The 12,407-nt window shown below is 40.9% G+C and overlaps 1 protein-coding gene across 1 annotated transcript in view; it reads left to right on the top strand.

Moving 5' to 3' along the window:
• Positions 1-239: 239 nt before the first annotated feature.
• Positions 240-12,407, top strand: part of hhip (hedgehog interacting protein) — a 42,589-nt gene continuing 30,421 nt past the window's right edge. The window contains exons 1-2 of the mRNA XM_015965733.3: positions 240-691; positions 7,805-7,997. Coding sequence (XP_015821219.1) covers positions 425-691; positions 7,805-7,997 — 460 coding nt within the window. The 5' untranslated portion in view covers positions 240-424. The remainder of the gene's footprint in view (positions 692-7,804; positions 7,998-12,407) is intronic.

The raw sequence follows: 12,407 nt of genomic DNA, 5'->3' as shown, positions 1-12,407 counted from the left end.
GGAGGAAAGAGCACGGGAAAACATGTGAGCGCTCAGAGGACTTTAGTGGGACACAACTTTTTATTTTCTGATGTTGTTTTGTCTTGTGCGTGCTGAGACTGCCGCGCTGCGCCACAGAGGGATGACTTCTGAGAGGAACGTCTCTTGGTTTTGACTTTTTTACTTCACCAGGATACTTTTTTATTGTCGTTTTGTTTTTGTTGTCCTGTAAACAGAAGAAACACTAATTTATTTTTGAAACACTTCTCATTGTAATCTAATTAAATCTGTTCATCAACAACTTAGTACTGATTTTTTAGATTCATAAATATTATAACTACAGCCAAGAAACTACTATACGTTTTTGTTTAGTAAGAGAGGAAACACTTTTTAGTGTTTTGTTTATTTATTTTTTTTTATTTCAGTTGCGTGCTTTTTTTAAACTATGAAGCATTTGCAATTTGTGCTCGTGCTGGCCATCGCGGTCAACGTGTGGGAATGTGGAGACGCAAAGTTCGGTGAGAGAGGAGAAATAAGCCCCAGGAGGAGAAGATGTTACGACGGAAGCTCGCCCAAGCGGCTGAAGAAAAGAGAGCGGAAAGTGCTGCTTGACAGCAGCAGCAGCGACGTTTGCCACAGGTTGTATCCCCGCGTGTCCTGCTGTCCCACCAGGAGAGCCGCCTATCAGATCCTCCACCGCAAGGATGCCAGGGTATGTTAGTGTCCGTCTCACACGATGGGGTTTTCGGATTTTACGAGATGCGTTCAAAGACCAGAAAGAGTATTGTTATTTTGATTGTTTTAATCGAGAACTAAACGTGAGGGGCGAGAAAGCGCGGTACGAAGAGCCATACGTTTTAATCGGGAGTTTGGTACATCTGTACTGATAAAATACGCGTTTTTACTTCTAAAAGATACATGCTCAGTTATTTTTTTTCTTTTTGTCTTAAAACTGCCGCTTATTCGCCTAAGTTGGGGCTACTATGATAGCAACATCAGCTTAACCATGGAAGTGTTTTATTTGTCAAATCCGACCGAGTCGTTATAGGAAATGAAAGGAGTCCTAGAGAGCACCAATTGGGGTGTGTTTATGATTATAAAGACATTAATGAAAGGGTTGATGTGTTTCTGAACATTTGCTGTCCATAAAACTCTCAATTATTCTCAAAAAGCAGGTCAAGGTGTTTCCAGACAGTCGACCTAAGTAGTGAGGGATGCGTTCCAGAAAAAGTACATGTTGTCTTTTTACACAATTAAGTGAAAGAGAAGGTTTGGGCTAAAAAATCAGCCAGGGTTAAATATAAAAACAGAGGTAGGACAAATGTAATAATCTGTAAGGGATGGCAGCCGCGACTGGCTAGCAGGTGAATACAAGTGGGGACTTGTAAACGTCAGTTGAAGCTTGCAAAAAAGGTGATTTTTTTAAAATATAGGTTTTAATGATGAATGAAATTTTACAAGTGGTGATATTTTTAGAGCATTGGACAATAGTCCTGTCCTCAACGAGCCTGCTGTATGAATCAGTCAGTCAGATCTGTGTTCCACAGATGTAACATGAAGAAAAGCCCGGGACCTGATGTGCGGACCAACTATTTATTCAGGGCTGTTTAACATGTCTGTTATTCAGCAGAAGGCTCCCAAATTCTGGAATGAATCTATAATTGTACCGGGGCAAAAATAAATAAATACAATTATCCAAAAAGGAACTTCATTTTAGACCTGTGGCTCTGACCTCTGTTATTATGAACTGTTTTGAGCAACTGGTCAAAGTATTTTTGTTCGATAACTTGACCCACTGAGGTTTGCTTACCTGGTGCACAGAGGAGTGGGGCATGCTACAGTTACACCTTAAAAGGATCTATTCAAGCATTCGTAAGGCACAAAACCCCGTGTAAGGCGTTTATTTGTGGATTTTACCTCAGACTTTAACAGGGTTCAACCCCACATCTTGGTGAGCAAAATCCCTCACCTCTTTTAACATGATAGGTGGATTTTAGACCTTTAAACATAGGCAGTAAGGGTGAATGTTGTCCTATCTAGGAGACAGCTTACTGTCACCCAAAGGTGCACCTCAGGGTGGTGTCCTCTCCCCTTTTTATTTATTTTATATGCAAAAACTGCAACAGAGCTTTCAACAACAGACACCTGTTCAAGTTTGCTGATCACACTGTTACGCCAGGTCCACACTGGAGGCATCAGTGGGGGAGAAAGGCAGCGGGACGGTTTACTTGCGTGCTTCGCGGTGCATCAATCCACACTGTGGGGGGTGGGGGGTCTCAGTCGCAGAGCGGGATCTCCGCCCATCGTCCTCGCTGGACTCACAAGGTCACAAAATCCCTCAAGTCTTTAAAAATCCCAGTTTGTTTATGCCATCAACAATTAAAAGTAAAAAAGAAGACGAAGGAGATCACGTTTGATACCGCTGTTGGAAGTCATAATGTTCCTCTCACTGCCAGGATTAAAGCCATGGAAAACACTTCTTGAAAGATACTGATAGTAAATTAGGCGTCAGGGCACACGTATAGACGTAATCTACCTAGATAAGAAATCGCATCTCTGCAGTAGACCTTTATTTTGGCAATTGCCAATCATTTTACACAGATACCATGTGCGATTTTCTGTCTAGCCCTATGTTAATTGCAGAAATTGACACATCTGAGAGGAAGTCAATCCTATCAATAAGCTGCTTCTGGGACGTACTTGAAGTGCTCTGGTTTGGATCAACCCCATAGAGTAGAATGGATTATTTTTGATTTATTAGCGTCGCCGTTCCGTGTCGCTAATACCTCTAGCATGAACTCGGCTTTATAGTCTTATCTGCTGAGGACTGCTGAGATTCAACATGGACCTGTTCTTGACTACTACTGTTAGGTGGTGGGAAGTGATGAACATTACCTGAAGTTTAATATCAGTAAAGAAGAAACAGAGATGGTCAAAGGCTTCAGGAAAACTCGCCACCTTTTCGTACCAACATTGATTAACAGTTCCAGGCTGGAAACGGGACAATGATGAAGGGTGAATCGTTTTAGCATTAAACACTGAAGGTTTGATTTTATAGTTGCATATAGTACATCTGTTCTGTCTTGTTTAAAATAACCAGCAAAATAATTGGTACTCAACAGCCCCCCCTAGTCAGATATCTAGATATCTACTGCTGTCATTAGAGGGCAGTTGAAAATTCTGTTACATATTTCACATGGTCCTGGTAACTTATTGTTTGAGCAGGTATACTGTAATGTCTAAAATAATTGAAGCCAACAAATTACCCAGTTCTGACTGTTAGCCTTTGCAACTAACTTGTGTTTGCTCACCAATGTAGCGAGCCAGGAGAAATGCAGTAGACGCGACTGTATGTGTGCCAAACTTGTAGCGGATTCCACCAGATTCTCACCGGGCCTTTGTCATGTAAAACACCCCTCGTTTAATTCAGTTGCTGGGTGGTATCTCACATTGTGTGGTGACAAAAAGCCATATTGCATCATTTAATTTGCTCAAGTCATGCAAATAGGACGGGTGGTGGTGGGGGACTGACTTGTCCTCCTCCCCACTACACTGCCCACACACGGAGCTTTTTCTGATTATGGCAAAAGAATAACAACAACACCATTGTGTTTGTTGGTTTCACTAATAGGAGAAGCTGGAGAACATCACTCTCCCCCGTAATCAGGCCTGTCCAAGTGTTAATGCCTTTGAGAGGGTGTGTGTTCGTCACTATATCCCCCTGCCAGCAAACTTAGACCTATTCCCTAGGGACCAGTGTTTTGTTAAAGCTTAGTGTTGGCTGCCTCACAGCCACCCTGTGTCTCGCCCTCTCTGATCATATGAAAGTTGTAGAGTTCAGGAAGATTTATTTTCAATAATTATGTTTTTTTAACTGGAACAATATGTGTTATTGTGCATAAAAGTTGTCACAATAACTAAATGATTTATTTGTGTTCTTGGTTGTGCTTTTCCTTTTCCCATTTTTCCATGCACATCAACACAAAAGCAAACACCAGTGCCATTTGTGTGGTTTTCCTGTATTCTTGCACTAGTTTTAGGTAATCAAATGATTTTATATTAGTGTGTAGAGTTTTTTTTTAACTTGGATTAGATTTAATATCTACCCTTCACTATTATTTTCATTTAGTTTTACACTCACTCTCGCTTTTTGGCAAGGTTGTTAAATTACAACTTTATTATTAAAGGCATAGTTGTTTCACACACTCATTGAGCCGAGGACGCCATCCAGAGTTTGTGTTTTAAGGAGACCAGAGTTGTCCTGTTTAGTAGGGATTCAAATTTATGCGAGGGAAACCAAGTTAGCATTTACTACCCTAAAATCATTATTAGGGATGTGTGTGGGTGAAATTCTGGCAATACGATAATATCACGATACAGGGAAGACAATACGTTATATAACAATATATTGCGATACATTCAGCCAGATGATATACCAATTTAGACCAATTTACAAACTGATACACAACATGTTTAACATGAGGTACTGAACCATAATAGAGGGATTTGCATTTCAATGGTGGAAACAAAGGTATTACACTCACAATATAGAAAAAACACAAATGCTTGCATGTAAATTCATAAAAAAATTGATACATGACTTTTGAATATTGATATAATATCGCAGGACAAAATATCATGACATTTTGTCATATAGATATTTTCTTACATCTCTAATTGTTATTGTCAGTATTCAATAATGAAAATATACTCACTTAGCACTCAATTAATAATTTTTTTCAGGATAACCTGGACACTGCTCATGATTATGTTGTTTTCAGGACATTATGCAGGTTATTTTATTTTATAGTCAGTAACAGTCTTGGTACTGCTTTTTCTCCCATGTTAAAATGAGCGTTGCAGTTGCTTTGCCAGTTTAAAAATGAACAACAATCTCAAATAATAGTAAAAATAATAGTGGTAACAATTTCAAACAACTTGGACACAAAATATTGACAATATGTAGCCTCATTCCCATTTCCCCCCTTACTGTTGAGGATTATGCCCGCTGAGATTGAGCAAAAGAACACAACAAACAAAGACCTACTTGTTCTGGTTTGGATGATGGCAACATTGGAGTCCATCCCAGCAACATATGGACAGAGAGCATGGCTGAGAGCACACGAATGCTCCTCTCTGTAGACTTTGTGCCAAACCATGGCACACACAATCAATGGGCAATTTAGAGCAGGCCTGCCCGCAGCACTACATGTCATGAGAGCAGAGGGCACCGGGACAGGGGAACATACCACACATACAGGGGTCACAGCCAGCACGGAGCTGCATTTTCTTTAGTGAAACACTGACAGTTTAACAAATTCCTGCTTAAGATTCAAATTTGTTGTTATTTTCTGAAACTGCCTGTGCTTTAGTCTTTTACACCGATCGCTTTGATGAAACCCCTCTGTGCATGGTTTTCAGGAAACAACATTAGGTTCTTGTCAGGAGCTCTACCACCTGTTGCATTAACAAACTCCCAAATAACTATTCAACTCAAAGTCTTTTCAGCAGTTAAAGTTTGTTCTGTAGCCAGAGTGTAAGGTGCCCACATGTTAGCCTTGGGTCCCCTGGTTTAATTGACTTCGACAGACTGCTAATTTGTTGGTATCAGAGTCGGAGTGATGTGCCTGTCTATCTACAAATTAGTGTTTACACATGGACCTCACACAGAGCAAAAATACTACCAGCCTGCATGGCTGCACATGGAGCGCAGCTCTTGACCTAAAACAGATTACATTGTGTTTCATTATGGCTAATTTGTTATCTAAATAATCTTGCTAATTTCTTATTGGATTATCTCTTTGTGCACCTTTACGTAATAACCCTTCATTAGAATTTGAGGCCCTTATTTTGGTTCCCTTTTTTCATGCCCTGAGTTCTGTCAGATATAGGAGTTGTAATTACATTTTAACAATGTAAATTAGCAGAGGAATAAATGATTTCTTTATTTCTGCAAACAAGGAGGGAGGTCCAACCTCAGTGCTTAACTAATTCCAAAGGATGCAGAAGAGAAAATAATGTTAGGGTAGCACATAAAGTGTAAAAATAACAGTTCATTTAGACTAAGAAGTCAGATTCAAGCACTTTATTGTGGCTTGGTGTTGCAGTTTCTTTTTAATAAAAAATGCACCAATTCTGCCAGCACAGATTTAGTCTGATTGAGAGTTTTCTCAACTAGGTTTACAGAAAGCATTCTTTAATTACATTTTTGACAAATTTGAAAATGATGATTTTGGAGGTGAAAACGTACACATGGATGATCTGTTATGGCTCTTAGATATGGAGAGGTTTTGGGCTGGAAAAAATGTCAGGCATCATTTACTGCTGCTTGAAAACGGTGCATTCACTGACCCAAACAGCAATTATCTTTTTAATCATCCAATCATCTATAAGCCAGACCCTCTGAATCTTCTGATTCTGACCAAACCGAGTAGGGTTCCATCTGCTTTAACGTTTCACCATACTGATTGATGGTAGTATATTTAGCATTGATCGAGAATTTCTGGGATTTTCAGGGCAATGAAAACAAAATTTCAAATTCTTTTGAATTCAAATAAAAAAAAACATTGAAACTGTTTTTATTGCTCAATTTCTTGAACATCTAAACAAATGTGAACTTGTCACAACATTTATGATTTTTGTATTTATAAACTGTTTATAGCACTATAATTAGGGCTGCACAATACATGACAAATAAATCGTCATCGTGATATCAGCATACACAATATGCATATCGCAAATAACAAAAGAAAACAAAAACACAATGAATGGTCAGCTCAAATGTTTGCTACACATAATGCACTTTGTCAATCAAACAGAAACATGAAGTTTTTGACAAATCAAATAGAACTCTTTACTCATTTGGCCAATCATGTGTGTTCTTATAGGTTAGGTGCCCGCCCCCTAGGCAGATGGCCCTTTATTTGGATGGCTAGCAAAAACCTGTTAGCTTCGTTCAGCTCTTTCTGCCGATTCTGATTTTCCCAGGATCCACTGATTGCCTTTTCTTGTTCACTTTATTTTCTCCTTTCCTCACATATTTTGATCACAATTTTGGATTTTTCCCCTTTTTATTATATATTTTAGTCATTTTGTGAATTGTTGCACTACATTCTAGTGTAAAAACATTTTTTTATGTGCTGTGTCCCACGCCTTAGTCTCCCATTGAGGCTTGTTGAAGGTGCTTTATAAATAATGCCTTGTTTGAGTGATGATTGATTGATTAAGTATTTGTGTATTTCCTACAAGTCATGTCGTCATCGCAATTTTAATCACTACTATTGCACATCGCAGATTTTCCTAATATTGTGCAGCCCTAATAATGTCTCATTTTACTAATATTGTCACCCACTGATGAACGTAGTTTTGACTTTAGAAGTGTGTGTGTGTGTGTGGGGGGGGGGGGGGGCAGAACTTGTATGAGGACCAGAGGGGATGGGGGGGGGGATCTTTACAGTAAGTATACAATAAATATGTATAAATCCACAGCATAGAGGCCCTTTTATGCAGTGTCAAGTACACAGGTGGCAGGAACGTTAGCAAGTATCAGCAGAGCCAATAGATGAGCTTATGGACGTTCTAAACAAGTGGTTGTTTTCCGCTTGGTCCTAGTGCTCAACCAGTGTCTATTTAATATAGCGTAATGGATGGTAAAATGTGCAGGGGACAAAAAAATGACTTGGGGGGGAGGGGGGGGGTGCATGTCCCCCCTGTCCCCCCCAAAACTACATCCATGTTGCCACTGCATAACAGCTGATCCTGGCTCGTACAACACTGAGCGCTCTGTGTTAATAAGGTGTTGCTCCTTCTTGTGTGTGGTCTCCAGATTTTCTCCACTAACAACACAGAGTGTGGACGCATTCTGGAGGAGATCAAGTGCGCTCGCTGCTCCCCCAATGCCCAGGTGTTGTTCCACTCGTTGGACATGGACAGAATGCCACACAGAGAGCCAGACCTGCCACAGCTCTGCCAGAACTTCTGCCGCGAGTTCTATTACACCTGCAGGGGGCACATACCAGGTAATTACACTCCTAATAATGGCAACCAGTGTGAATGTAACCATTGTGGCTACCAGGTGCCATGCAACTAAGCCAATAAACAGAAACAAAGTGTAAGTCAGCACATGAAATGTCCTTGTCTCATACATTTGAAAAGTGTTTAAGTGTTATTGTAATTAATTAACATTCTTAATTCCTATTGAGACTCCGCTTGCACATGCAGATCTGGCTCAGACCTGGACTTGTGCAAGGAGCGTTGCATCAGTAGTTTGGCCTGTGGAGATTTATTTTTCTTGCTCTTACCTCATCTGACCTCACCTCAGATGGCTGCTGGGCCTTTCTCACTGTTTGCTTGCTGCCTCACTCCTTTCTTTACAGAAGTGTGTCAAGACATCAGGGAAATTGGTTATATCTTTATAAACCTAATGACTCATTAGAGCTTCAACTGACACAGCACATTTTATCCAGCAAGCAGCACGATGATGTCTGTGCTTCGTTAGGGCATTAAAGTAACAGTGCACATCTTTTGAAACGTGTTTCTGTGGAAAGAATATAAGCAATTCATGTAGGATCTGTTGCAGAAAAGTCTTTGAATGGCTTCATTCTAAAGAAACAGAGATGCCTTCTAATATAACAGATACGCTAACAGATTAAAGTTTATGCAAATGTTTTATAAAACACTTCTTACATTTAATAGTTTGCTTTGCCACAATTAAGAACTCTCATCTAGAGGTGCTATGGTAGCCTAGCCTAGAATCTAGACTGTCAGTTGTTGAAGCAAAATCGTTTTGCTCAGCACCTCGAACCTCCGCAGCCACAGACAGTCTGGTTCCAGTCCAATTACAGTGCGCTTATGTTTATGTTTATTCATTTAGCAGACGCTTTTATCCAAAGCGACTTACAATTTATAACCTATAGGGCGTGTTGTGATCTGTGGGGGAAACCGGAGTACCCGGAGGAAACCCACGCATGCATGGGGAGAACAAGCAACTCCACGCAGAAAGGCCGCAGCCGAGTTTCTAACCTGCGACCTTCGCGCTGCAAGGCAACCGTGCTAACCACTGCGCCACCATGCAGTGCTTACGGTCTGGTGGGCCAATCACAATGCTCTATCTGTTTGGTGGGCGGGGTGTCACTGCGACTGAGAGAAACTAAGATGAGGATGCTCGTTTGAAACAGCGTTGGCATCAACGTTGGAATATATAGATGTGGGATTTTCTTTGAGTCAAGAGCAGATAGAGGTATGCAAGTATATCTAGAAAAAAAGATGCATTTGCATCTTCTTTGACGGTTTATAGACCGCCCCGATGACTGACACCTACAGCGGTGAGCACGTCACGTTGTTCGATCCTGCCCTACGACTGAGAGCAGCCAGTGACCTTGCCAGGCTAATGGTAGCTAGCTCTATAGTTAATTATCACTGAATATGGTGTTTATTAGGCGTGTAACGGTACTCATATTTGGTCCAGTTCAGTGTGTTGAAGGGCTCGGTTTGATTAATTTTTGGTATATTATTAATATAATATGCAAGGAGAGAGAAGGGAGGGAGGGGTGACACTCCGTTCAGCTTCTCTATAGGCTCCAGTAGCAGCGACAGCCAGCTGGTTTGATCCGCTCTGAAAGGCGTTGATCAGAATTTGCGGATCACATTTTTTCAACAGAGATCAGGCGCGTGCAGCCTTCATGCGCCACTCAATACAGCGTCTGTGCAGAAACTCGCCTAGGAACTTTCACGCAAAAAATAGGTCATTATTTAACGGAAAAAAGAAACTGAAACGGTACGCAAGTGGACCAAACCGAAACTGTTCAACACACCCTCGTGAACTGTAGTGTTTATTAAACTATGTCTGCATGGGCTGCCATGAAGCCATTGCCCGTCGTCCGTATGGTCAGGATTCATCTCTGTTTTTTATAACTGAGGCTGTTTAATACAGAGCAATGTGCAACCATTGAGAATTAACCGGTCATAACATTTTCACAGAAGCACACTTCCTTAAAGTCTGTTTGTGTTTGTGTCACCAGTTGCAGGTTGTACTTGTTACATTTGTCCAAATTGTGTTTCCTGTTTATTTTTAAAATCAGCTAAAGATCTGCTGTGATTTATTTATGAAGGTTGTAGCATTTCCCGATATAATGGATTTGCAAAGGCGGGTGTGAAAACAAATGTTTCACAAGTGCTGACTAAAGCCGGTCCATCTGACGTCTGGCTAAAGCACAAAGCTTTATTTTATGACCTGCTCCACATTACTAGACTCAACTCCTGCGGTTCTGTGTTTAGAATACATAAAGGCCTTAGATGTGGTGTAAAACCTGAAAACTCATGTCTAAGGCTCCACCACTGGAGTCGTTCACTCGCGTCGTACCAAACTGTAACTCTTCTGAATCACCTTTCTCTGTGCACGTGTTTTGTTGCACAGGGACGTGTATGCCCTGAAAGTGTTTCCTTTTAAGAAGGCTTTCTTTTGAAGAGATTCAAGATCACAGGTACTTGTGACTTCAGAGGGCATACCAAACATGATCAAACACTTTTGGCTGCTCTCTCCAGGTCTTCCTCCAATGTCTGTCTTCTCCAAACTGATTAGATCGGCTGAGATTTGCCAAAAAAAAAAAAAAGAACAGTTTCAAACTCACTTACTTGTCTGCAACCCACCCACAGCGCATGCTGTAAGTCAAATATCAGTCACACACATTCCATCCGAGTACATCCTCACCTGCAGCTCACAACTCAGATAATGTGCAACATTTACGCTACAGTTGAGGTCGGCTGCTGTGACCTCACAGAATCCAGAGTGCAGGTGGTCAAGCAGGTTTTTCTGAAGTTGGACTTCTGTCTCATCTACTGGCATGCATAAAGAATCCCGAGAAGAATCTGCTCGTCCTCTGCTTGCTGCCTCGCTCCGTCATCCTCGCCCCCCTCAGCCCACCGCGGATCAGCATATGTGGTGACGAAGGACACATTTATTTTTCTACAAAGGTTGTGTGTATGTAAAACTGCTGAAGTGCATCAAGATGTCAAGTACTTTGGGTGGGCCACCCAGGTTGGCTTGGAAGATAACCAGATGGAAGTATAACTTTTAGTGCCGGGGAGCCAGGGATATGGACGGAGTTCTGACAGCATTTCTCTGTTTCTCTTCTTCTTGCACCCTTTCTTCAGCCTAACTCACGTTTTATGCTTTTTTTCCCCTCTTTTTAACTTTTCTATTTCCTCACAACTCTTACAGTTTTTGCACTTTAGGGATCATTTGACAGCCCCTTAGGTATTTCTGTGTTACAGATAATTTGAACTTAAAACAGTAGCTTTTACCACATCCTATCATCCTCGGAGTTCTCGCTGACCTTTGATTAGTTAATGCACTAACCACCCCCCCCGTTTCTCCCTAAAGATATTTACTGCCCTGACGCTTCCTTCTGCCCGGGGGCCTCCCTCTTATTGCTCCTCATATCTTATTTCACTCCTTCCCTCATCCTGCACCCAAGGTCCCCAACCAGCATGGTAAAGATAACTGCAGACATAAGAGTGTGGGTGGTATAGGTCGAACTATGTGTGTGTTTCTCCGAGTGTTTGATCTCCATGTTGTGTTTAGATGTTTGAGGGGATATCCTATCACCTCCAGTATTTGGTGCGGTCAACCCTTGCGGTGTGGGGCAGGAGGAGATGAAAGGAAGGACTGGGAAAGTCCTGTTTGTGTTTTTATCACTGCTGTATTTGCTCTCCTCTGTCCTCTGAGGGATTAACTAAAGGAAACAATATTGTCAGGATTGTTTTCAGGTCGCAAAGTGCCTCGGGGACCAGATTTCGCTTTCTTTTGAGAATCACGTTACGACCATGCTGACTGGAGGTTTTCACTGTGTGTGTGGGTCTGTGTTTGTGCAGATCACCTTTTTGTCAGCACTTTAAAACATCTTGTCTTTGTTTTGCCATTTAGCTAATGAATATATCTCACCCTGAAAACATTTGGTTTATTCAGTGTGACTTGCCATATTTAACAAGTTGATTATATGATTTCACAAGTGGTTCCCGTATGCAGCTCGGTAATGCAAAACAGGCAGACCTGCCTGAAGGATGAATCTGTGTGTGACAAATATTAGGTTATTGCACAAGTATAGGAGGAATCTTATATTTTTATTTGTTTATAGAAACCACTGATGTGTTTGAGACCGAAAAAACCTGAGAATCAAATTCTTATCTGTATAAAAGTCATTAATGCATTTAATATTAAAAATAATGAGCATTTAAATGAATAAAAATAAGTGTATAAATAATCAAGTACTATCTTGCATTTTGAAAAAAAGTCCCATTCATTCATCACACACTGGTGAAATTCATCTCCACGTTTGACCCATCCCCACGAGGTACAAAGTACAATATGTAAGAATTTTTCTGTGAAATAATGACAAAACAGTCAAATGTCTCAATAATGTTGGAAGGAA

This window comes from Nothobranchius furzeri, chromosome 4 (assembly GCF_043380555.1).
Source record: "Nothobranchius furzeri strain GRZ-AD chromosome 4, NfurGRZ-RIMD1, whole genome shotgun sequence".
Taxonomy (NCBI): Eukaryota; Metazoa; Chordata; class Actinopteri; order Cyprinodontiformes; family Nothobranchiidae; genus Nothobranchius; species Nothobranchius furzeri.
Note: the sequence above shows the minus strand (reverse complement) of the source record. Positions and strands in the feature narration are given on the sequence as shown.